Genomic DNA, 27,085 nt, shown 5'->3' on the forward strand with positions numbered 1-27,085 from the left:
ACTATACTACTAATAAATTAAAACAGCCATAAGAAAGAGCTCAGACAAGAGATGGCCTCGCAACATTAATATTTATTAAAACTGAACTTTTGTAGTATCCATAAAATCCACAAGCATCATTACTTGACTGTCATATTTTTTCTTGAACTATGACATGGGATTTAGATCACATTACATTTATTAAACTTTGTGTTGTCCTACTGGGTCAAAATTGATCGAGGCTGGTTTGACTGTTTGCAAACAGAATAGAAATCATCAGCCAATTCAAATCCTCTTCACTTTACTGCTTGTTATTTTTTCCTCTTCCTTCCTCCGTTCACCGAAACATTGAAACAGTTCAGTTAAAGTCACTGCATAGCAGCTAAGAACAAAGTAAAAGCTAACTTCATTACACACATTTCACAACAATAAAAACTAAACATAAACAGGTTTTCAACAACTGTGAGTAAAAAAATTGACCATGGGCACCTGAGACAGTTTGAACTAAATAAACCCCCACTCAAAGTCCATCAAATTTTTTAGGAGAGTGGCCACATGGGGATTCACCGTTGTTGCCTTTTTGTGGACCAGCTTCCCCGTCCTCTTTGACACCACTTTTCCCTGGCTGGTCTTTCCTCCCCTTTTGGGATTGATCCCAATGAGGCGCCTAAAATGAAATAATAGAGAAATTATATAAGATATTAGGTGTGGTAACTAAAAATAATTTCATATGGAACCCTTTCACATTAACTGAAAAAAGAATTAAGATGCATTTATATGATAATCACCTCAGTGACTCAAAATGATGAGAGGATGAAAATTTGATTTTTTTTTTTTTAAAAACTATCAGTGAGAAATAAGAAAACATTCATGATTGAGGATTACAATAGATCAGCTGCTACAATTAAAACAGAATTTATTTAACTAATTTGAGGCATTAGGAAACATGTCATATTTGGGAAATTTGTTGACAGTGATTTCTAAGAATTTAGTTCTTCAAAGTTCAAAATGTATCTACTTTTTGAAGACTGTATTTCAGGTCAACTTAAGAAAGGCTGTTAGAGAAGGACACATTGCTCAATAAGAGCATCACACAGACTGACATGGTCAGTCTGACCAGCCCCATCCTTAAGATGGGTTCCAAAAGGAAGCAGGCTATGGTTTGACTTCCTTTTGGAACTTTACAGTTGTCTCAGTTAGCTTCCGATTTGTCTCTCTCCCTGTCTGACTCTGTGTGTGTCTGTTTAACTCAGTGTGTGTCTGTTTAACTCAGTGTGTGTCTGTTTAACTCAGTGTGTGTCTGTTTAACTCAGTGTGTGTCTGTCTGACAGTGTGTTTCTGTCTGACAGTGTGTTTCTGTCTAACTCAGTGTGTGTCTGTCTAACTCAGTGTGTTTCTGTCTAACACAGTGTGTTTCTGTCTGACACAGTGTGTTTCTGTCTAACTCAGTGTGTGTCTGTCTAACTCAGTGTGTGTCTGTCTGACTCAGTGTGTTTCTGTCTAACTCAGTGTGTTTCTGTCTAATTCAGTGGGTTTCTGTCTAACTCAGTGTGTTTCTGTCTAACTCGGTGTGTGTCTGTCTGACTCAGTGTGTTTCTGTCTAACTCGGTGTGTGTCTGTCTGACTCAGTGTGTTTCTGTCTAACTCGGTGTGTGTCTGTCTGACTCAGTGTGTTTCTGTCTAACTCGGTGTGTATCTGTCTGACTCAGTGTGCATGTTTCTGTCTAACTCTGTGTGTGTCTGTCTAACTCGGTGTGTGTCTGTCTGACTCAGTGTGCATGTTTCTGTCTAACTCTGTGTGTGTCTCTCTGTCTGACTCAGTGTGTCTCTCTTATGATCCCTCTCTGACACACACACGCTCCAGCAGTCTTATTGCAGGTGTCTTTTACAAGTAAATGTTTTTTTTCAGCTGCCCTTCCCTCACACTCATTAATGTAGGTGCTCCAACATGGCTGCCGCTCTCGGGCGTGGGTGGCTGCATTAGCAGCATTCAAAATTTCTTTAGAAATGTTGTAATTGTAAAATGAATATATAAGCATGGCTTATATTAAATAACAATTCAATATTCCTAAACAAGAGCTGGGAAGAGGGGTAACACATTCAAACAATATTTCTGACACAAAATTTACCTTTGCACAAACTCCAGGGTCCTTGCAGCTTCTTCTTGGTATTCCAGGTTGAACACGTAGAATGTTGCGAAAACTGCAGCAAGCCCTGAGATGAAGGTTTTTTGGGTGCCTTCACAGATGACCTGGCTTTCAATGCTGATCATCCAGTGGCCCAATGTGACTCCATCACCAGCAACTGATGCAGACAACAATCATGGAAAAGAAATATGGGTGTAAGAGCCCTGGACAAGAAGTTTAAAGAAAAAGTAACATAATATATATAGTTTTTTACTTTTAACATTACTATTTTGTCTATTTTGTCCAACTTGGAGTTCTTTTTTGTTGTTTCACTAGTGTTTTAGGTCAATAATCCCAGCAACGCGATTGAACTGTGGTGCTATGAGGAAATTAGGACATAAATGTGTTCAGTATATTCATTGCAATGTCTGTGTATTTTGCAGGATAACACATTAAAGACAGAACATAAAAAGTTACACCGTTACACTCAGACTCAATTTGTTCTATATTCCATGTAATGCTGTTATGATACTTACCCAGTAGAATCAGTCGTGGAGTGGTTGGGAGGGTCAGGGTTCACTCTACATCAGCTGCAGTGGCAGACATCTGTAAAACATGAACAGTATTCAAATTAAGAATGGAATTCCATGTACAGTCATGGTAGACAGGAGGAATAATGCTAAACAAAACTTACATCAGCAAAGAGTACCAGTCCCTCTGTTCTTTCATTGAAGTAGGCCATCAGCATTTGGATGATGTTTTGAGTCAACTCCCCATCTTCAGACTGTACATCTTTGTTCTTTAGTTTTGTCCTTAAATACTTGTCCATTCCCTGTCCAGATTCTTCAATGGATAGCTCCAAGGCATGTAAAATGCTGATGTCAGTTAGTAACTCAAAGTGACTGTATATACCTCTTGGGGTAAAAAGGTAGGGCCATAGGATTCTTAAATCTTCAATGGAAGATGCTGGAGTCTGATTGATATGGTTACGCTGGAGACAGAATGTTGTTTTCATGAGGTTTATAACTTCTGCCCTCTCACTACCTTGAATTCCTTCCTGTCTGTAGATGTTTACCATTTACCCTACAGACCTTCACAAAAAAATTATTTCACTTACACTTAATATTTAAAATGCTCTTTCAAGAAAAAAGTCATTCCCCAACAACTTGTTAACCGTTAGCTATATTACACTAAGTCCACTTTGAAGCTGCCTTAAGCTTTTTGCATCAACCTTTATAACGGTGTCTCCCTATAAACTCCTTTAAATCGTTTTACATGTAGAATACCGCAACAAATTGTAAAATTGAACCTTGTAGCAATCACAAAGAATGACCGACCAGCTCAAGCTAGCAACGTGCTTCAACAGAAAGTTTAACTTTTATCCGCAGTTGCTAAAAGAGTGAATAGCATGCTAGCTTACAACAGGTAAATGCTAATCCAACAAAAAAATCACATAATATCGTATTCTCACTTTAGCAAGATGATATTTACCTTTTTAACAAAGCCTTGGGAGGAGGGTTGATGACGGAACGCTGCTCACTTGATGAGAAGAGGGAAAGCGTGTCACGTGAAGTGTTCCGTCCAGCTTGGTGCTCTCAGTTTAACAATCCGGATTAAACGTAATTCCTCTCTTCTTGTTAGTGTTTCCTCAATCTTGAATAAACACACTGATGTGTAGACCTATTTTAAATTCACTTAATTTTCTAATTTTGTTCAGATGTCTAACTGAACGGACCAAAGAACATGTCTCAACCGAAAAAGAAAAGAAATACTATATTATACTGTAGGATTATAGTGGCTTGCTGTAAAAAAAAAAATAAAAATACTGCTCTGTACTGTAATAGTTTCCAGAAGCTTGCATTAATATTTTGTCTCTTAAAGACGTCAGAAATTACAGTATTCAACTGTATTAATGGAGAACAGTATACTACTGTTAAAAATATCCAGTATTTTTACAGCAATTTGTTACAGTGTAGAAATATCAATATTTCTTCAATAACTTCCACAATTTGTGACCGAGGGGCCCCAAACCTCAACTAAATTATTCCAATAAGACACACAAACAAGACACACCCCTTTCAATTCATTTTGAAAGCTACTTCTGTTTTTTACAATTTTTTACAGTAAAAATATCAATATTTCTTCAATAGCTTCCACAAATTGTGACCGAGGGGCCCCAAACCTCAACTAAATTGTTCTACTAAGACACACAAACAAGACACACCCCTTTTGATTCATTCATTCTGGAGGACATCTAGGGCCCAAGTCACACTCCTCCCCAGCCAGCCTGCTGCAGCTGGAGGCCCGCACCCAGCTGGCTGGAGGACAACCAGAGTCCCCGAGCCCTTCCTGGCGCACCGCCGGTGAGGAAATGCGCCCGGCGAGGGCCAGCCAGCGCCGGGGAGAGGTCCCTGCCGCCTGCCCCCCGAGAGGAGAAGCGGAGGGGATCCTCCCGCACCGGGCGGCCGTCCCTGACCCGTCGGGTTGAATCCCCCGGGCAGACTGCGCGGACCCCACCCGTTTACCTCTTAACGGTTTCACGCTCTCTTGAACTCTCTCTTCAAAGTTCTTTTCAACTTTCCCTTAAGGTACTTGTCGACTATCGGTCTCGTGCCGGTATTTAGCCTTAGATGGAGTTTACCACCCTCTTTGGGCTGCATTCCCAAACAACCCGACTCTGAGAAGACCGGGCCCCGGCGTGACGGGGGCCGTTACCGGCCTCACACCGTCCACGGGCTGAGCCTCCATCAGAAGGACTCAGGCCCCGACCGACACCGGGCGAGCGGTCTTCTGTACACCACATTTCCCGCTCTTCCCTCTTCGCTCGCCGCTACTAAGGGAATCCTTGTTAGTTTCTTTTCCTCCGCTTAGTAATATGCTTAAATTCAGCGGGTCGTCTCATCTGATCTGAGGTCGTATTCGAAGTGGGTTAGGGGTTGGGGGAGGTCACCCCCCCCCCCGGCAACCCCCAGGCGTGGCTCCCCGGAGGAGGGAGAGGCTCACGGAACTCGGGATCAGCCGGGTTCCCCGCTGCGACGGCGGGCAGGCTCGGGAGCGGGCACCCCAAGGTCCCCCGCTAAGGGCGGTCCACTCTCGCCGAGGTTTTCCCTGTGGTTCGCATGCGTAACGCGGTCAGCTCGGAGACTGGAGGGTCCACCGGCAGCCGCGCCCGACTCATGCTCAGGGGCTCGACGGGAGTGGCGCCCCTTCCCCGGATTCTAGATAGTCAAGTTTGATCGTCTTCTCGGAGCTCCGCCAGGGCCTTGACCGACCCCGGCGGGGCCGATCCGAGGACCTCACTAAACCATCCAATCGGTAGTAGCGATTACTGGGAATTCCTCGTTCATGGGAAATAATTGCAATCCCCAATCCCTATCACAAGTGGGGTTCAACGGGTTACCCATGCCTCTTAGCGAAGGGTAGACACATGCTGAAAAACAGAAGGAGCTTTCAAAATTAATCAAAAGGGGTGTGTCTTGTTTGTGTGTCTCAGTAGAACATTTTAGTTGAGGTTTGGGGCCCCTCTGTCACAATTTGTGGAAGCTATTGAAGAAATATTGATATTTTTACTGTAAAAAATTGTAAAAAACAGAAGGAGCTTTCAAAATGAATCGAAAGGGGTGTGTCTTGTTTGTGTGTCTTAGTAGAAGATTTTACTTGAGGTTTGGGGCCCCTCGGTCACAATTTGTGGAAGCTATTGAAGAAATATTGATATTATTACTGTAAATTTTTTGTAAAAAACAGAAGGAGCTTTCAAAATGAATCAAAAGGGGTGTTTCTTGTTTGTGTGTCTTAGTAGAACAATTTAGTTGAGGTTTGGGGCCCCTCGGTCACAATTTGTGGAAGTTATTGAAGAAATATTGATATTTCTACTGTAAAAAAAATTTTAAAAAACAGAAGGAGCTTTCAAAATGAATCAAAAGGGGTGTGTCTTGTTTGTCTCTTCTTGTGCTATAATACAGGTCAGGAATTGCGTGTTTTGGTCGCGTGAAACGGAAGCTATTGAACACGAAATGATAAATGTCTGTCGAATATCCAACCTAAAACCAACTTCACCGAGGTACAACCTTTTGACTTTCGTTTCACAGAAACCCGAGAGGAGCGCTTCACATCACCTAAGAGAAAAACGGACAGCATGGTAATAATCCCAGTCAATGTTCATTTATTGTCATCCAACATGTAAAACATTTTTCTGAGGCCCAGTCTTAAAAATATAGCCCTTATAAATAAAATCATTTAATAAATAATCTAAACGCTAATAATAATAATCTAAAATCATAGCAATAAAATAAAACATAAACGTTTAGTAAAGTGCAGAGTATATATAATGGAACAAAGTTCGTGAGCTTGTGGGAATAAGTGTCACTTCGGTCTAGTTCGTTGTTTCAAGCAGCGCAGCTTGCTGTCTACGTGGGGAGGAGGTTCAACATTTCATGGGCTCTTTGGTGGGAGTCCATCACGATGTTTGACACCCTGGATCTGCATCTTTTGATTGAATTAATTCATTTAAATGTCGGAACAACGCAGGTGACCCGCACCATTTCTTTCAGCACCGTGCAAATTTCTGCTACATGATCGAAAATAAGGTTTCCTGAAAGCCCCACTGTAACTATAATCCTGGTGGCAACCTCCAGCTGAGTTGTTATTTTGGAAATATGTAATTTTGGAATATTTTGACCAATCATTTTTATGAATAAGCAAGTTTTACCTGGAAAAATAACATACATAACATCCCCAGAGTCCTTATAGACCCCTGTAGTTCAACACACCCTCCACATTCGCACCCTCCAGAGCCACACACACACTGAAGATTCACACCTTCTCAGACACACACAGACACACAAATATACAGGCCTCCATCATTGCACTATGCACTTTCCACCCTCTAAATATTGTCTGCTGTGAAGCCTTTTCCTGTAAATATAGAGGTGTTCTTATATCTTTTATATATATTTTTTCTTATTTATGTGTGCTTGTTATATTTCTATTTTCTTAGGGGTTTAAGCCGAGACACTCCTCAAAATTCAGTTATGCTTGCATAATGACAATAAAGATCTTGATTCTTGATGTTGGTGTGTGAGAGTAACTGTGCAAATGTGGACACAGGTGAAAGTTTGGAGGGGTGATGGTGGAGGAGGTTGGAAGGGAGACTATTAGGTGGGACGGTACCGCTTATCCAGGATCGATTCAGCTGCCTAAGCAGGAAAGCCCAGACTTCCCCCCTTGCCAGTGTCACATCTTCTATCACGTGCGGGGAAATCCGTTCCCAGGCCAGCCGAAAGATATAGTGCTTCCAGCGTGTCCTTGCCTCCTCTCCATGGAACGTGCCCGGAGCACCTCACCAGGGAGGTATTCCTGACCAGATGCCCGAGCCACCTCACCTGACTCCCCTGGATGCGGAGCAGCAGCGACTCTGAGCCCCTCTCAGATCACCGAGCTTTTCACCCTATGGGAGAGCCCAGCCACCATGCGGAAAAACTCATTTCGACCGCTTGTATTAGCGATCTCGTTTTTTTGGTCGGTAGCGTGACCATAGGGAGGGTAGGCTCAACTCCTTATTCATCGCGACAGACCGATGCAGAGTCTGGAGACACCGCACCGACCTTAGATCTCCCTCTCCATCCTTCCCTCACTCATTAACAAGAGCCCGAGATACTTATCCACTTTTGTCATTTTCATAATTCAAAATAAATAAATAAAATAAAATAAAATAAAATAAAAATAAATTAAGTAGATTATCAAAAGAAGCCTTATACCCATAAAGCTTCACTTGCCAAAGCAATTTGCAGCCAGAGCACCAATCTGTTTGCTACTATGCTGGACAGAACAAGTAAAAAAAGATCTTTAAAGGCGAATCAATTCGTACTAAGTCAAGTATATAAGGTACCCTTGTTTAGAAAAAAGTTTAAAGGAACCATTTAAAAAGTTCTGGTAGAAACATTAAACTTTAGAACCTACATTTTACTAAAAGTGAAACTGAATGTGATTTTTTTTTTAAACTAACGTGACACTGACAGGTAAGTTAAACATTTGTGATGGTTTGATTCAAGGCAGGTTATGACGTGAGTCAAAGTCATCTAAGGCAGCGACTAAAGTATGTTTTCTATAATCTGATTCCATTATAGGTCAAGATAACAGAGCTAAATAAACATATCAATCAGTGTGGATGCTGTACAAATAAAAACTCTGCAGAGTAGCAGTTTAAACAACTTTATTTAATTATGAACTTAAAATAACAAATATAATGTAGATCAGTAATGATAACAGTGTGTTTACTTTGATTTTCTTTCTTTAGTGATGAGGATTCAAAAACTGTATGAAACACCAAATAAAACTTTTAAACGTGGTGCTCTGCAAACTGTGGCTACAAATAATTAATTAACAAAAAAATAGCAAAACATAAACAAGAGAAAGCCAAACACATAAAAATCACAATGCAGTCAACAGAAACAACACATGCACCCCAATCACAGGGGAACAATTTGTTGATGAGGCCAAATGGTCTCTGACAAAAACAACCCAAACCAGCAAAGCTTCCATCAACAATACAAGAATTTTTTTTCAAATAAAAATAGTTTCGGTTTGGTTAAAGTTAGTTTCTTATCATATCATTAACTCTTAACAGGTGTCACTCATTTTTATTAAAAGAAAGCCGTTGTAATAGCAGCACAAACACCTGTTTGTGCAGATCCTTCAGGTTCGTCTTTCTCAACTATTTGCATTTCAGTTGAGGCTTGTGTCATATTCTCAACACTAGCATCATTTTCTGTTTGTCCTGTCATGTTTTTGTCACCATCTTCCTGTGCCACTGATAGATCATTTAAATTCAAGTTTTCTAAACCACTTGTTAAAACATCCACATCATCTGCATTTGTATCACATTCAGTGTCAGCGTCATCTTGCTTTGCTGTTTTCTGTGTCAACATTACAATGATACCACTCTGATGACTATCATCTGTTGTCCCTGGATGGATGGCAACCTGTCCATGTTGATCATGTAGCTGCTCAGCTTCCTGATCCATTTCACTACCACCACAGTGACTTTCTAAATTTCTTCTGGTTTGCACATTTTTATTGTTTTTGTTACCCTCCCCATCTTTTTCTTTTATTTTAGTGGTGTTTTTGTCCTCATTGCTTTGTTGATTCCCACGCACTTTGTAGACTTCTACGTCTTCATCTTCACTTCTCTTTACATAAAGAAATTCACATTTTCTCTGATCTTTCACATTATGCGTGTTTTGTTGAACGGCATCAAAGTTTGCACCATTATCATAACCATCATCTGTCATGCCTCTCCCTGATGAATGATCAGCATCTCCTATTTTATTTTTTCTAACATCTTTGTCCTTCTCTCTCTGCCGCTCATGTTTGTGTGAACCATCCCTGACAACCAGTTTGTGTTTCTGGTCAGTCTCTGAAGTATTATGGTCAATCTCTCCCTCACTTTGACTGTTCTGTACATGAGCTGAAGCATGAGTTTCATTTCTGTTTTGATCTGCTAACATATCACCTCTTTGTTCTTTCATACTAGAACCTCCATCTTGGTTCTCTTCTCTTGTCTTATCATCATCCTGCTTTTTCTCGTTGTCCTTGGCTGCTATCCCCTTGTCTTCCTTTTCATGATGATCATGTTGCTGATGTTCGTCTTTGGATTCTTGCTCAGAGGCTTCGGAAGTGGAGTTCTCGCTGATGTCTTGAGTCAAAGTAGAAGAGATAAAGTCAATACAGACTTCATACAATCATTCAGACAATTCTGGGAAATCCGAGATGTTTGTCATCTTACTTTTTCTGTAGAACAGCAGATAAGCACCTGGGGATCTAGTAGAAGAAGGAGAAAATAATGTGAGCTGAGAGTCATATTTAAGGAGGGAGAGAAAGACAGATGAGAACTTACCTCTCAGTGAGATCTAGCTGGAATAGCTTGTAAGTAAGCTGCACATACAATAAATAGTTATGTGTTATATAATAAATTATTTTTAAGTGATGGAGCAATGTTGTTTTTTTTTTAAAACCAAATTCTTACCTCTGTGACTCTGGTGTCATTGAAATGATACCATTTGTTATTTTCCTGGGACTTGATTGTGGAAGTATAATGTCCAAATCTCAGATCACCAAAATGCTCCACATAAGCATACAGCTCATATGCCTGACTCTGACAACCAGTGAAGAGACAAAATGTGAAACATTTGCAGCAGAAATGAGAAGAATATATTTCTAATAAATACTAAAAACGCAGTCTACAGTACCTGGTCTCCATTATGTGGTATCTCCAGTTTGTAGGGGATCTGCACATAACCATCGATTTTCACAAATGTCATTTGATTGTAGTCAAACTTGAATCTCTTCATCAGCAGTGTCAAAACATCTGGATGATGTTTCATTTCAGCTTTCTAATTTAAACACAAACATACTGAAAATTAACACATGAATTCATTTTCAGCCAATAAAAAGTACTGTGGAAGCTAAATAAAATCAATAAAAAAACATGGCCAGATGAAAAACTTGGACAGTGTAACTGTATTTTATACATTTAAAAGTGCTCTGCAAGCTGTGAAAGACAAGCAGAAAAACACTGTTAAAAGATCATATGACACAGGTCAAAGATCATATCAGTGTTTATATATAAACATAAAGTAAGATAAGCCTGTGTGAGTACTGCTGTTTCAATGACAGAACAGCTTGAATGCTAGAAGCTGGCTCTAACCCCATGTTAAATCCTGAGAGCAAACGTTACTGTAAATAATCAGTGAAGAGTTTGCAGAAATTTTATATGTTGTTTTATAGAAGAGAAACAATAATTTGATGATTAAATATTCACAAAAGACTAATTTGAAACAAATAAAATGTTATCATCACTCCAAACTCACCAGTGTAGCATCAGACTTAGTTGTACATTTGTCACAGTACAACTGGTTTGTCCCGCTGACATCTAACTCACCGAAATACTTCCTTACACCCTCCACCTGAAACATACATTCATTTTATGTTTTATTAATATTTGCTGAAAGAATATTAAAAAAAAAAATTCTCAATTATACATAAAAATTTTCCAGTATGTGGCTAATTGGAGATGCTCATGTAAATTAATAAACTAATGTAAAAAAATGAAGTAATGTAAAAAAAAAAAAAAAAAAAAAAAATATCATATCCCAGAAATAGTACTTGAACACTGGGACCATGTGACTTATGACTTCTCCAGAGTGTAAACTACCTTCCTCCCACTCATTCTGAATTTTGATGTTACTGCCACTTTAAAAATGATCCAGCAGGAAGAGGAAATAGATAAATGGAAGGCAAGCTGTAGCTCATGAGGTAGAGTGATTCTTTCTTAACTGGAATGTTGTACATCTATGCAGGAACTTCCTGATTTAACATGTTAACATTTCTTCTGCAGCCATAGACCTTACTGATATCTTACCACACTGTAGCCATTGAAGGACTCCTCAAATTCAAGCGGGAGACTCCAAACAGGATTATCAGTGCTTGTCTCTGTGCCACATGAAGAGCATTTGTACTGGTGTGTCAGTGTTCCCTGGAAAAGCTTTAGAAAGAAAACACCAAGCCTGTCAGTATAATGTTCTTATTTAATTAATACATCTGTTTGATTTTATATCAAGTTTATACCTGTGACGCCTCAGGACTGCTCACACTGCTCAGGATGTTCTCAAGGCACGCAGCAGCATCACTCTGAACATTCACTAGAGGGAGAAAATTAAAGAGGAAAACATATAAAAAGAGAGTTTTATTTATTTGGGCAAGGGAACTCTATCTAGAACTATTTGTTTAACTGAGTCATTTTGCTTTCAAGTCTTATGTTTAAATCTTAGGAAAGTTTTAAGTTTACATTTTTTTGTGCCTGAGAAATAAAGCAAATAAAGCCAAATTGTTCATGTATGCTTGTTGTAGGACAGCAAAACTAAATTAAAAGATGAACAAGAATGACGTTCTTTGAATTTTAAATCTTGAAGATGGAAAATTAAATAACACTGAGTATGAAGTTTAAAAAATAACTCCACTGACTACACAGTAATATATGCAGTAAACACTGAAAAGAGATGACTGAGCATGAATAAAAACACCAAAAACACATCCTCCTAAAACATACAGCTGTTCATCCGCTTGTGCTTGTAATGATTAACAACACAATGGGTTTTCCCATCAGAGACATGTGAATATCTACTGATACTAAATACAAGTTTTAGGAGTTAAATATGCAGATCAGTGTTGCCAGTCTGTGTCATTACTTCATAAATTCATACTGACAGAGGCTGAAACTAATTTCAAAGTTAATATTAACTATAGTTACTATTAACAGAGAAGAAAAACATACAAGCAAGACAACAAATTTCTGACTGCTGCTGAAATAAATTAATTAAATTAATAATTCAACAAATTACTTTGGTCAATTTGTCACATGTAATGTATTTGAAGAAGTTTTATGTTAGGTCAGCCTTTTAAAATAACTTAACTATTAACCCACTTAACTTGAACCTAATTACAGGTTATTATTCAATTTTTTTTTTTATCTCCAGTTGGATTTTGATCCATTGATTATTAAATGTGCGTTTTCACCTAAAATAAATAAATTCTTGTCACTATTTCATTAGTTGTGCAGCAAACCACCTTCTGAAATTATCTACTGAGTAATTAATTGCAACTATTAATTTCTTGTAAAGATGATAAAAAAAAAAAACATTTCCAGAATCTATTGAATTTCTACATTTCATTACAATTGAAGCTGCATTAAGATAAGTAGCCATTCAATTGAAAAACTGAATGTTATGTCTTCTTATGGCCAACTCTCCTTGTTACCTGTTGAAGGGAACTAAGGATTTATCATATTGGTGATACCAGCAAGGTATTTTTTAAAAGAAATTATTAGAAATAAAAAAAAAGATAAAATACTGTATGTTTATACTGTGCACGTTTCTCATCAGGCAATTATTTATTTCTTGATTCTATTTAGCTTCCATGGTGCTTCTTCATATCTGCTGAAAGTTAAGTCCAAAAATGAATTCATATGTTAATTTTCTGTATGTTTGTGTTTAAATTTGAGCTGAAATGAAATAAGAACATGATGCTGACAGGCTTGGTGTTGTCTTCCTAAAGCTTTTCTAGGGAGATTAAATTAAACCCAGTAAACTCAATGTGTCAGTTTAAACCTACTGTATCGGTAGACAACATCTCACCCATCAGTAACATATGGCTAATAAAAAATACCTTTATATTAATAAATATAGAGTCTCTCTCAACCCATATCTGAGTATATTTTTTGTTTTTGAGAGTGTGGAAATGTTCATTGTACCTCTGGTGATGCCCAGCTTCTTTGTGATGTTGTAAGTATAGGCATAATTTTTCTTCAGGTCTTCAAAGAGGCTGTTCAGATGTGCATCAAGAGACTGAGCATCACAGCTGTGGCTATAAAAGTAAAAACAATGAGTCATACAGTTCGCTGTAATTTGGTTACACGTTATACTGATCCTGAGTTTTACAACAAACCTTTGTACAGCTTCTCTGAAGGCTCTGGTCATGAACAGCACCTGCAGCACGCTGTTCAAGTAGCATGTTGCTCCTTGGTTCAACAGCCCGTGGTACTCGATATCTTGAAGAAGTAATCAGTAAGTTAGGCTCATGAAATGTAGAACATTCTTAAAAACCATTTCTTAGTATGACAAACCTGCAACAGCAGAGGTGAAATAGCTGCATAACTTGTAAACCATGATTTATACATTTGGTTTGAATTCATCAAGATCTGCTCTTTGCAAACAGATGAGTCTGATCAAAATTAAAACAGTGTAGGTTTGCTGGCTCCTTTCTTATGATTTAACTTTTTATTTTATGCTTAACAAAACAAAACAGGCAGTACCATTAATGCATTCTTACATGTTTGCTGTCCTGTGATAGGGGTACAATTTGAATAATAACGATAAACCAAAAGTAAATTAAATTAATTTAAATTAAAATGAAATTAGCAACCACAGCAGTATGGCAGTAATATTTCATAACATCTATCAGGACACACGTATCTATAAGTAAGCTCTTCCAACACCTTTTAAAACTTTAAAACTTTCCTCTTCTCTGATTTTTTTCCCAACATTTGTTCATAGGAGACTATTTCTAGCATAGAATCCAACCATTTTGGAGGATCTGGAAGGGTTGTATTTTTCCAAAACTTCAGGATCACTCTGTCAGCAGTGATAACAGTAACATTTATTACTGTACGGTCTCATTTTTAAATATTAGTAACTCTGCATGATCCCCAAAGGGCAGAGACTTGGTGATTTGGGTATCATGATACCTGGAAATTTTCCAATATAATCTATCACTTTACCCCAAAATGGTTGCACTGATAATTATTCCCAAAATATGTGCAGAAATGTGTCAGTCTCCATTTGGCATTTCCAGTATAATTTACTAGCCAAAATACTCATCCTATGAAGTTTAGAAGATGTATATTAAAAGCTGCCTACTTTACTTTGGTCTTCGCATGATGTTCTCATTGGTCAGTTTTGTCTCAGTAATTATACTTAGAGGTTTTTAAAGTGGACTGATGTTTTGACTCAAAGTACTAGAGGACTGTCACTTTTTCCCTTCAGTGTTCTGACTATTGCAAACGTAAAAACTCTTCAGTTTTTGAGCTGAAGTCTTCATCTTCTTACCTTTTCGCTTTTCCACACTAGTCTCTCTATTTTTGTCTCCTCTGTCATACAATGCTCTTTTATTCTCCTCAGATTTTTGTTTCCCAGCTGCTGTCTCTTCATCCTTCTTTCTTTTTCTGGTCTTTTCATCAAGATAATGTTGTTCTTTTTTGCCTCTGGTATCTTGATTGCAGGCTTCAGAAGTGGAGGCTTCACTGGTGTCTGGAGTCAAAGTGTCTGCTGTAGAAACTAAAGAGTTCAACAAAAGCCAATATTAAGTTTATTTAATGTGTTTAAAGTCATTCAGAAAGCATGTGTGAGATGTTTGTCATCTTACTTTTCCTGTAGAACAGCAGATAAGCGTCCCTGGATCTAATAGGAGTGATATAAAAAATAAGATGAGCTCAGTGTTAAAATCAGAAATGTATGACCATAAACAGACAGATGAGGGTTACCTGTGATTGATGTCCCACTTGAATGGTTGGTGGGAAAGCTGTACATAAAATAATAGTTATATGTTTGTTCTTATATAAATTGTCTGTATCTTTCTATCTAAAGTATAGGGATTAAAAAAAAAATAACAGCACTGAAGACGTACCAATGTCACCGCATCATCTCTGAACGTATACCATTTCCCATTATCCTGGGACCTGATTTTCACAGTGTAATATCCATATCTCAGACCGCCAACATGCTCCACAAATGCATACAGCTCGTATTTCTCACTCTGATAACCATTACAGAGAGGAAATGAAAGAATCAAGCAGAAAAAAATAAGAATTAACAATGATAAATATGCACTGTAACGTACCTGAGCTCCACTTTGTGTTATCTGTAGGATGTGAGGAACATCCACATATCGATAGATTTTTATGACGTCCTTGTACATTTGGTCAAACTTAAATCTCTTCAAGTGCAGCATCAGAAATGCTGGATGATGCTTTATTTCCAATTTCTAGTTGAAACAAACAGATATAAATTAAATATGATGTCAATTAGTTGTTCACTTTAAGCAATTAAGTACAGTGAAGGAAAATCCTTGACAGATAAGAACCTCTGACACTAAACATGTTTTTTGTTTGTTGTGGTACATTCTATGTTCTATGAGCATTTTTTGCTTGTTTGTGTTTGTTTATTTTGTTGCTAATGTGGCCACTTGGCTTTAATTTACTGACTGTTACAGACTGTTTTGGTTAATTAAAAACCCATTTCTAGCGTTAGATAAGAGTTTTATGTAGTAAGAAGTCTTTAACTTAAAGATACAAAGCTTTCAGGATTAATTTAAAAAGAGAAAACAAAGGGCTAACAATCTATATTAACAGTTGTTAGTGTAACCCTGGGGACCAATCCTGGGCACATCTGTGTGAGAGACTCTGCAGCAGAGATGTGGAGTTATTACTTGCCAAGAGGAGTTCTCCGACATCATTGCAATTTCTTTTTACAAAGATACATTATTCCCTCCTTACGTTCATGTAGTGGCTAAACAAACCCCAACAACAAGATGTGTGAAGAAACAGTCTGAGGAAGCAAGACTTTGAAGGGCTGCTTTGAGTCCACTGATTGTGAGTTATTCTGTTGACTTTATGGTAATGACAAGGTAATTTAACAACCTGAATTACAGACTATATTAACTGCTATGTAGACAGTATTGTCCCTAGAAAGACAGTAGATTTATTTCTCTAACAACAAGCCATGAACTGAAGGCCCTGCTGAACAAGAGGAGGGCTTTTAGATCAGCACACAAAGAGGAACTAAAGAGGATGCAGAAGGAGTTGAGATGGAGGATTAGGAGGTACAAAGACAATTACAACAGGAAACTGGAACAACTGTAGGGAGGCAATGCAAGCTGTTTAGAGAAGGCTGAGGACCATATCTAAACATAACAGTGATGGAGGACAAGACCCAATAAACTTAATTAAGGTATCTTATCTTATCTTATCTTATCTTTGGAATGAAAATCAACTCCCAAACCTGTTGTTTCTTTGACAAAGGATTCCATCGATTAAACATATTTTTCACGTTGTCAAGAACCTGAAAAAATATAGAAAGGATAAGGAAATAGGGAAAAGTATACACAACTAGTCAAATGTTTGATTTGAACACATTTTCCCTTTACATTAAATGGGAAATGTGTCCAAATGGTGACTTGCACTGTAAACATACATATACCTGTATGTACACACAGTATATTTATATACAGTGGTGTGAAAAAGTCTTTGCCCCCTTCCCAATTTCTATTATTATTATTATTTTTTTTTATTTTTTTTTTTATTTTATTTATTTATTTATTTATTTATTTGTTTGTTTATTAATTTATTTATTTTCATTTTTATATTTTAATTTTTTGCATGTTTGTCACACTGAAATGTTTCAGATCATCAAACACATTTAAATGTTAGTCAAAGATACAAATAAACACAAAATGCACTTTTTAAATTAAGGTTTTATTATTAAGGGAAAAAAAAAACAAAACCTACATGGTCCTCCACAAAGAGGTCACAAAAGATCCCACAACAACATCCAGAGAACTGCAGGCATCACTTTTCTTAGTTACGGTCAACGTTCATGACTCCACCATACAAAAGAAACTGGGTAGAGTTCCAAGACAAAAACCATGGCTGAGCAAAATTAACATTAAGGCTCATCTCATTCCATCTGTTTCTGACCTCAAGCTGAAACAAACTTGGGTTCTGCAGCAGGACAATGATTCAAAACACACCAGCAAGTCCACCATGTAATGGCTGAATCCTATTGAGATGCTGTGGCATGATCTTAAAATGTGGTTCATGCTCAAACCCCCCAATGTGGCTGAATTACAACAATTCTGGGAAGACATTCCTCCACAGCACTGTGAAAGACTCTTTGCAAGTTATCGCAAACGCTTGACTGCAGCTGTTGCTGCTAAGGGTGGCCCACCCAGTTATTATTATGGTTTAAGGGGCAATCACTTTTTCACACAGGACCATCTAGATTTGGACAGTTTTTTTCTCCCTTACTAATAAAAACCTTCATTTAAAAGCTGCATTTTGTATTGACTAATGTTTAAATTTGTTTGATCTGAAACATTTAAGTGTGACAAACATAAGAAATCAGAATGTGGGCAAACACTTATTCACACCACTGTACATATAGGTATATGTACACACACATATAGATATAGACAAAGAGAGATACCAATAATTATAATGAACAACTTACTGTTGTTTTAGGTTTGGCATCACATTGGTTACAGAGCAACTGGTCTGACTTGCTGACATCTGATTCAGTAAAAAACTTTTCTACTTCATTCACCTGAAAAAAAAAGCATTTTTTATTGACATTTGCTGAAATAATAAACAGGTTATTGTCTCAATCATGTAAAATCTAACATAACGTGAAAAATGTCAATGGGAATCATATCAAGACAAGTTAGACTAAACAATTTATCCAGGAGCCTTTTCCAGAAAGGATGTTCAACTAAACCTGAGTCTAAAATGAAACTCTGGGTTAACTTTTTTTGAACTAAACAACTTTGAGTTTTTGGTACTAGAATAGCTGCTGTGAGTTGGTTCAATCAACAATGAGTATCTTTATCCAGAGATAGGAGCCACAATAAAAACCCATCATCAATGGAGCCTACATATCTGGATTCACCATGGCAACCACTGACAAAAAATAGTTATTTTACCCGAATGGAACAAGAGGTTCTTATTGAAGCATGTGGGCAACACGAAGATATATTTCGTAAGGAAGGGAACATTACTACAGTTGCTAAGTAGAGAGAAGCTGCATGGAAGAAAACTGCTGTCTGAGTCAACATGGAAGTTGGAATTCACTTGTTTACTGACTGAATATTTAACTTTATTTGCATTAACTTTTATTTTAAATCTATACCAAGAGTTTTATAAATGATTTATTCATTTGGTAGCCTTTTCAGGTAATAAAATTCAGGATTATCTATTAATAAAATATTTGACCTAAATGCCAAACTTTTATTAAACAGTATTAAGGAAGACCTTAAAAGTTGGCCTGCTCTGCCTCTGTGCTGATGGGGTCGGGCAGAAGTACTAAAGATGAATGTCCTTCCCAAGTTGAACTTGTTAGTCTCCTCTATCTCTTTGTTTATTCAGTAATCCTGGTGTGAGAAAGGGGACTTAAAAGGCAGCATGACTTGATGACACAAAAAGGAGGACCAACATAGGGCTAGTCTTGCCCAGGCTGAAGGAGCTCAAGAAAGAGAAAGATTTTAAAAGGGAATCTGAAGTTGACAGCTTTATCCTCGACAAGTAAGTCTAAATAAGCCTAAAGCCTTTTTTTTTGTTTGTTTGTTTGTTTTCTTATTGTTAGACGGTGTTGCTCTTTACCATGGGCAGCATAACAGAAGTTTCTGCTAAAATTTGAATTGTCTTATACATGAAATGTGCTATACAAATAAATTTGCCTTGCCTTGCCTAAAATATACCAGTCTCGTTGGTACAGAAGTGTATGTTTACATGGTTTCAGTTGCTTTTTACAGTCACGATAAACGCCGGCTTTGTACAGTCATGGTAAAGCCAGACTCATAGCTGGTGGGACGATTATGATTTCAGACATGTGTGAGGACTTTCTTCACGACTCAACATACTGTTGTCTTCCTAAATTTTATTTTGTTCCCAACACTATAATGAAAGGTCCTTTTTACAAAAGATTTTTTTTTAAATTCCGCACTACAAAGTATGAATCTTGCTTTAACATCATCTCATTCACCTGCTTTTTCATGTTGGATACGGAAACAGTACCATTTGATGAGATGTTTACAAGGAAATTATATCACATTTGTTATTCTGAAAAATGCTCTCTTTGTGGATTATGGCAGACTGGGATTCTGTGATGGACTGGTGAACTGTGCAAGGTGTAGCCCACTCTAAACTAATGACAAGTAAGATGTACTACAGCCCTCCCAGAACTCTGAAGCAAATGAAAGTTGGTTTACAGCACAAAATGACAGATGGGAGGCGTTCCGCAGTGTAGCAGCTGCAGCTCTGAGAATTGAGCAGCCCATCTAAATTTCTTAGGATTAAAGCATCTGATAAATAATCATTGTGTCAGATATCTTACCACACTGTAGTCTCTGTTGGATTCCTCCATTTCAAGAGGAAGACTCCAGAATGGAAGATCAGTGATTGTCTCTTTGCCACAACTGGAGCATTTGTACTTGTGTGTCAGCTGTATCTGGAATAACTTCAGAAAGGCACAAAGCCTGTTATCATCATGTTCTCATTAAACTAACAGATCTGTTAAATCTAACATGAAGTTTCTACCTGTGCAGCTTCAGGACTGCTCATATTGCTCAGGATGGTCTCAAAGAACTTAGCAGCATCACCCTCATCATACACTGGATGGGGTATAATTAAAGAAGAACAAAAGTAAAAATCCTGTCATGTTTAGCTTGTCTTCAGGGTTATTTTCATTAATTTGAACAGATAAAACAAGCTTGCTACAACTTCTTATAAAAAGAATTAATTTTACATTTACTGTCATTAACAAGCTCTTCGTGAAAGTAAAAACATAAAACAGCAGCTAGAATGGTTATTCATTAACTACATTTAGGAACTTCAGCTGGGAAAATTTGCCAGCTGAATTAATCATGTGTCATGCTTTATTTGATTAATTGTATAGAGAGCTTTCAGCTCAGCATGTCTTCCTGCACAAGTAGTGGTAATTAGAGGAAAACTATTAATCCTGTAAAGTGTTCATTTAGAGACCAAATTAACTGGTTTACACAAAACCATGCATATCAGTTTCATCCGGCTAATGAGCTTCTTAGTAAGATAAAAATGTACCTGTTGTTTAGTAAAGTATGAAACTATCTTTAGCAAGAAAAAAAAGCTACCATCAAAATAAAAGTTCATGATACGTTGATAAAAAGAAGCCCCACAGACCCACACATTAGACCGAAGCTTACATTAGACACATGAAAGGCTTATTTCTGAATCATTAATACATGTTTTCTTTTCTGACATATACCAGACTTATGTTACACTAAGAACTCACAATTCTTGTTTAAACTGTTTGTCAAAACCCTTTGATTTGGTGATATAGCAATTAATGTAAGGAGGGGTGAATTTATATTTATCACCTGAAGATCGATAAGTGTGAAGTAATAACATAAGTCTAAAGTGATTTGATCATTGGTTTATGTGAAGCAGCAAAAATTCTAAAAATCCTGCATTAATTCATTCATAAGCACAACACTCGCATTAAATAAAGACTATTAAAATGATTTCTATCTTCATTCTAAGGTGTTATCACTTATTATACCTGATCTGATGTCCAGCTTCTTTATGATATCAGAGGTGTCAGCTGACTGTTTCCTCAACTCATCAAAGAGGGTCTTCAGGTATCTATCAAGAGACTGGACATCATAGCTGTGCCTGTAAAAATAAATACAAACTGACATGAGAACACACAAGTTCACTGTAATATCTATATGGTTAAATTAAATATTAAAATGTGTGAGGGGTTTATAGCAAACCTTTGTACAGCTTCTCTGAAGTCTTTGGTCATAAACAGCACCTGCAGCACACTGTTCAAGTAACTCGTTTCTCCCTTTTTAGACAACCCATAGTACTTGATACCTTGAAGGAGGTCATTATCATCATCATCATCATCACCACATAAATTTCAGAACTGATCTTAAACAATTTGTAGGTATGATAAACTGAGCCAACATCATGAACAAGTTACCTGTAGAACTTCTGGATTGCTGGTTAATGGAGATATCGTCAGCTGCATGTTTAAAAAAACTGTTTAGTTTGATCACTGATACAAAGACATTCAGAACAGGATTTTAATTTTTTTAGGTTGTTGCTGTACCTTCTTTTCCTTCTTTTCTTTCTGTGGTCTTTGCATCATGACCATGTTGCTCAGTTTTGTCTCTGAAATCCTTCTTGGATGCTTTTGAAGTGGACACTGCACTGATGTGTTGAGTCGAAGAGTTAACAGTACCTTCACAACCTCTTTCATTGCTCAGCATCTGATAGTTACAGAGGTCGCTTATCTTGAGATTTCCTGCTGGAGTTTTGTTTTGATTTACCTTCTTCTCCTTGTCTGTTTGGTTTTGCCTCACTTTGGGCCTCTCCTACATTATCTACTCTGTTTTCAACAAATTTCTGCCCATCAGTTCTGCTTTGATAAGTCTTGAACGTCTCCTCTTTTCTCTGTTTGCTGGTGCCTCCACCACAATCACCCTCTGCTCTTTTACTCTGATCACTTTTTGGTCTGTCCTCAGTGTAAAGCTTTACAAGTGCTTCGTCCTTTCCCTCCTTTCTTTCCCTGATCTTTGCATCATAATCATGTTGCTCCACTTTGCCCCTGGTCTCTAGTTTGCCGGCTTCAGAAGTGGAGGAATCACTCCTGTCTTGAGTTGAAGTGTCTGTTGCAGAAAGTAAAGAGTTCAACCAAAGCAGGTATTCAGTTTAGTTAGTGTAATTTTGTCATTCATAAAACTCTTCAGAAAGCATGATAAGTTTACCATTTTACCTTTCCTGTAGAACAGCAGACAAGCATTCCATGGACCTAATGGGAGTGATGTGAAAATAAGATGAGTTTAGTGTCCAAATCAGTAAATGAATGAAGACAGACAGACAGATGAAAAGTTACCTGAGACAGACGTCTGCTTGGAATGGCTGGTTGAACAGCTGTACACAGAATTTTATTATTGAGTTTTATTCTTACTTCCAGCAAGTATTGTTATTTGTCAAATAAAAACAATGAAGACGTACCATTGTCACACTGGTGTCACCAAACATATACCATTTGCCATCATCTGGGGACTTGATTGTCACAGTGTGATATCCACATGTTGTCAAATCAATATGTTCGACAAATGCGTACAACTCATACATCTGACTCTGATAATGAGAGAGGAGAAAAAACTAAATAAAACAGCAGAGATTAAAGATCAACAGATATAGTGAAATATGTTTTATACATTACCTGGTCTCCACCATGTGGTATCTGTAGGGTGGGGGGAATCTGCACGTTGCAGGTGATTTTTGCAGATTTTCCATTATGATAATTAAACATTTGTTTCTTCAACTGCAGTGTCAAGACCTCTGGATGATGCTTCATTTCAACTTTCTAATTGAAAAATAAAGAACAAAAGAGATGAAAATTATTAACAAATAAATCAGTAAAATAAAATAAGACAGTTTGGAGCACAAAGTTTTAAGTTGGTACAGATGTTGTATGTTTATTTATGGGAGATAATGAGCAGAGAGGTGGAAATGAAAAGATCAGTGCATTATGAGACATTCCACAGCAGTCGAAGCCTGTGGCAGCAAAACTAATGGATGGCTAGACCACCTCTAACTATAAGATTTATCAAAAAGGAAGTTTTAAGTCTGATCATAGAGATAGAGAGGGTGTCTGCTTCCTGACCCCAAACCAGGAATAATTCTATAAGAGAGGGGCCTGATGGCCAAATGCTCTGCCTCCCATTGTACTCTAGAGACCCTGGAAAGGACCCATAGACCTGCAGTCTGAGAGCCAAGTGCTCTGTGCTCTGCTATGATGAGCTCTAAATCCAGACTGAAACTATTTAAACAGATTATTTCTACTCAAATAGGTACAAAGTTGAATTGAGACTATTTTCCCAATAATTATAGACATAAAGGACGGTTGGATATAGGTTTATAATTACCTAATAGTTCTGGATCATAAGTTGATTTTTTGTGTAAAGGTTTGATTACAGCAGTCTTAAATAACTGAGACACATTTCCTGAGTTATTGAGCTGGATGGTCCAGTGTTTCCTTTGCTAACAGATGATGAAATAAGAATTGGAACTCCATATCTAAATATTTATAGAATAAGAACAGCTTTTGTTATGACTGCTTCTCAGATGCTATGTTTTCACACACATTTTAAATAAAAATACTATTTGACGAAATCCTGGTAAACAGGTGAACACTAATGGAATATTTAACAAAGGTAAGTGGAAATGATTTACCATTACACATTAAAGGACACACTCTAGACTTGGTGATTTCTAAAGGTTTGGATGTTTCCAAGGTTACTGTGTGTGATGTGGGCCTGTCTGATCATTGCTGTGTTTTCTTTGAGTGTACAGTTTCTGTTCACACAAATGTCTCAACAGAGATGATCACAAAACGCTGTATAACTAAAAACATGACTGGGATGTTTAACCAGGTTAAAGACCCACCTATTCTCTGCTGAATTTTAATAGTTTTTATTTAGAAGTTAAAATCTACATCTGGTTCTTTTAAGCTGGAATCATGTTTTAATATTGTCTTTAACGTTATTTCTTGCATTTTATCTATTTTATTTTAGCATCTTCCTTCTGTTTTTATTTCATTAATTGCATTTCTTTTAACCTTTATTTTTTTAATACACTTGTATTGCTTTCTGCACCCTGCTGTAATGTTTTATGTAAAGCACTTTGAATTGTCTTGTACATGAAATGTGCTATACACATACATTTGCCTTACCTTGCCTTGCCATTCTTAATAAGAACTAAAAGCTACCACAGCCAAATCACACTGAACTCACCATTGTAGCATCTGTTGCACCACAGTGGTCACAGGACAACTGGTTTAGTCCTCTTACATCTGACTCAGTGAAAAATCTGTTTACTTCAGCTACCTGAAAAATACATACAAAATTTTCATTGACATTTTCTGATCATGTTTTCTTTCATTTTCTAAAGGCTTTGCAATTCTTGATGAATACATTAAATATTTCCATAATTCGACAAATTACAAATGACTTTAAGAGAAATTTAAATGAGTGTATCCTGGCAACAAAAAGCTTCTCAGAGGATGGCAGACAGGGCAGATAAACTATTACCCTACCAATATCATGAAGAGTAAAGCAAGTAAACAAAATTAACAGATGGGAGGCAGACTGGAGTGTAGAAGCTGTAGCTCTGGAAGTTAAGCAGCTCTTCAATCAAAACAAGGATTAATAGATCATTCCTAAACTGCACATCAAAGTCGCTTTGGATAAAAGCATCTGTTAAATAAACATTGTGTCAGATATCTTACCACACTGTAGTCTCTGTTGGATCGTTCTAGTTCTAGAAGAATACTCCAGAATGGAAGATCAGTGTTTGTCTCTTTGCCACATCTAGAGCATTTGTACTTGTGTGTCAGCTGTATCTGGAATAACTTCAGAAAGACACAAAGTCTGTTATCATCATGTTCTCATTAAACTAACAGATCTGTTAAATTTAACATGAAGTTTCTACCTGTGCAGCTTCAGAACTGCTCATATTGCTCAGGATGGTCTCAAAGCATTCAGCAGCATCACCCTCATCATACACTGGATGGGGTATAATCAAAGAAGAACAAAGATAAAAATCCTGTCATGTTTAGCTTGTCTTCGTGGTCATTGTGTATTGTTTTGGGCAGACAATACAAACTTGCTACAACTTCTTATAAAAATAATTAATTTTACATTAATTATCATTAACGAGCTCTGAGTGAAGGTAAAAACATAAAACAGCAGCTAGAATGGTTATTCATTAACTACATTTGGAAACTGCTGCTGCTTGTATAGAGAGCTTTCAGCTCAGCATGTCTTCATGCATGAGTAGCTTCTTAGTAAGTTAAAAATTAACCTTTTGTTTAGTAAAATATGAAATTATCTTTAGGGAAAAAAAATAGCACCAGAATAAAAAGTCATGATATGCTGATAAAAAGAAGCCCCACAGACCCACACATTAGACCGAAGCTTACATTAGACACATGAAAGGCTTATTTCTGAATCATTAATACATGTTTTCCCTTTGATTTGGTGATATAGTAATTAATGTAAGAAGGGGTGAATTTAAATTTATCACCTGAAGATCAATAAGTGTGAAGTAATAAAATAATTCTAAAGTGCTTTGATCATTGGTTTATGGTGAGCAACAGAAATTTAAAAATTCCTGCATTAATTCATTCATAAGCACAACACTCTTATTAAATAACTATTATTCGCTGTATAGACTATTGAAATTTTCTCTATCTTCATTCTAAGGTGTTATCACTTATTATACCTGATCTGATGTCCAGCTTCTTTATGATATCAGAGGTGTCAGCTGACTGTTTCCTCAACTTATCAAAGAGGATCTTCAGGTATCTATCAATAGACTGGACATCATAGCTGTGCCTGTAAAAGTAAACACAATCTGACATGAGAACACACAAGTTTACTGGGATCTCTGTTTGGTTTAAATTATGTATTAAAATGTGTGGGGGGGTTTTACAGCAAACCTTTGTACAGCTTCTCTGAAGTCTTTGGTCATAAACAGCACCTGCAGCACACTGTTCAAGTAACTCGTTGCTCCTCGGTTGAACAACCCATAGTACTTGATACCTAAAAGGAGGTCACCATCATCATCATCATCAACAACAACAACACATTATTTGCAGAACTGTTTTCAAAGTATTTGTAGGTATGATAAACTGAGCCAACATCATGCACAGGTTACCTGCAGAGCTTCTGGATTGCTTGTTAGTGTCGATATCGTCAGCTGCATGTTTTCTAGAAACTGATAAATTTGATCATTAGACACAAAGACGTTCAGAACAAGATTTTTAAAAATGTATGTAAGTTGTTGTTGTACCTTCTTTTATTTCTGTGGTCATTGCATTGTGACCATGTTGCTCAGTTTTGTCTCTGAGATTGTTCTTGGAGGCCTCTGAAGTGGATGCTGCACTGATGTCTTGACTCAAAGTGTTAGCAGTATTTTCACCCACTTCTTGTTCGTTCTGGATGCTGTCACCTATCATGAGACTTCCAGCTTGAGTTTTGTTTTGATTTGGTTTCTTCTCTCCATTTCTCTGCTTTTCTCCAGCTGTCACTCTATCTTGGTCCTTTCTAACATTCACTACTCTGTTGTCAACAGTTTCCTGCCTGTACCCACTACAATAATTCATGGCTGCTGCCTCTCTAACCATGTTTTCTCTGGTCTTCACAGACGGTTCATTTTGCTCTTTATTGTCTCTGCTATGTTGTTCGTAGGCTTCTGAAGTGGAGGCCTCACTGATGCCTTGAATCAATGTTCTTGTTTCGGGAACTAAAGAGTTTAACCAAAACAGACATTAAGTTAAGTGTCATATACCCATTCAGAAAACTCATCAGAAATCATGTGTGAGATGTTTGCCATCTTACTTTTCCTGTAGAACAGCAGACAAGCATCCCAGGATCTAATGGGAGTGATGTGAAAATAAGATGAGTTCAATGTCCAAATAAACATATGAAGAGAGAGAGATAGATGAAAAGTTACCTGAGATTGACATCCACTTGGAATGGTGGGTAGGAACACTGCACACAAAATTATATTCAGTGTTTTAGGAATATTTTCTCTGTGCTGAAGT

At 37.3% G+C, this 27,085-nt stretch overlaps 1 protein-coding gene and 1 long non-coding RNA gene across 3 annotated transcripts in view; both read right to left on the reverse strand.

Moving 5' to 3' along the window:
* Window positions 1-75: 75 nt before the first annotated feature.
* LOC121639608 lies at window positions 76-3,709 on the reverse strand. Of its 2 annotated transcripts, none has more exons than XR_006010223.1 (4): window positions 3,597-3,709; window positions 2,642-2,711; window positions 2,109-2,283; window positions 76-646 (listed from the first exon to the last, which is right to left on the reverse strand). It is a non-coding gene; the product is annotated as an uncharacterized LOC121639608 (long non-coding RNA). The 2 variants fall into 2 exon arrangements; XR_006010224.1 differs by lacking the exon at window positions 3,597-3,709 and adding an exon at window positions 2,800-2,972.
* Window positions 3,710-8,299: 4,590 nt separating this feature from the next.
* Window positions 8,300-27,085, reverse strand: part of LOC121639603 — a 29,982-nt gene continuing 11,196 nt past the window's right edge. Inside the window, exons 20-44 of the mRNA XM_041984924.1 lie at window positions 26,995-27,032; window positions 26,880-26,914; window positions 26,332-26,784; window positions 26,197-26,256; window positions 21,237-21,339; window positions 21,023-21,135; window positions 20,023-20,096; window positions 19,820-19,942; window positions 17,942-18,034; window positions 16,715-16,774; window positions 15,555-15,698; window positions 15,342-15,470; window positions 15,199-15,236; window positions 15,081-15,115; window positions 14,765-14,992; window positions 13,605-13,707; window positions 13,411-13,523; window positions 11,730-11,803; window positions 11,524-11,646; window positions 10,973-11,068; window positions 10,352-10,495; window positions 10,129-10,257; window positions 10,000-10,037; window positions 9,889-9,923; window positions 8,300-9,798 (exon numbers count right to left, since the gene is read on the reverse strand). Of these exons, the coding sequence (XP_041840858.1) occupies window positions 8,747-9,798; window positions 9,889-9,923; window positions 10,000-10,037; window positions 10,129-10,257; window positions 10,352-10,495; window positions 10,973-11,068; window positions 11,524-11,646; window positions 11,730-11,803; window positions 13,411-13,523; window positions 13,605-13,707; window positions 14,765-14,992; window positions 15,081-15,115; window positions 15,199-15,236; window positions 15,342-15,470; window positions 15,555-15,698; window positions 16,715-16,774; window positions 17,942-18,034; window positions 19,820-19,942; window positions 20,023-20,096; window positions 21,023-21,135; window positions 21,237-21,339; window positions 26,197-26,256; window positions 26,332-26,784; window positions 26,880-26,914; window positions 26,995-27,032 (3,633 nt within the window). The 3' untranslated portion in view covers window positions 8,300-8,746. The remainder of the gene's footprint in view (window positions 9,799-9,888; window positions 9,924-9,999; window positions 10,038-10,128; window positions 10,258-10,351; window positions 10,496-10,972; window positions 11,069-11,523; window positions 11,647-11,729; window positions 11,804-13,410; window positions 13,524-13,604; window positions 13,708-14,764; window positions 14,993-15,080; window positions 15,116-15,198; window positions 15,237-15,341; window positions 15,471-15,554; window positions 15,699-16,714; window positions 16,775-17,941; window positions 18,035-19,819; window positions 19,943-20,022; window positions 20,097-21,022; window positions 21,136-21,236; window positions 21,340-26,196; window positions 26,257-26,331; window positions 26,785-26,879; window positions 26,915-26,994; window positions 27,033-27,085) is intronic.

The sequence above is a fragment of the Melanotaenia boesemani genome, chromosome 5 (genome assembly GCF_017639745.1).
Source record: "Melanotaenia boesemani isolate fMelBoe1 chromosome 5, fMelBoe1.pri, whole genome shotgun sequence".
Lineage (NCBI taxonomy): Eukaryota > Metazoa > Chordata > Actinopteri > Atheriniformes > Melanotaeniidae > Melanotaenia > Melanotaenia boesemani.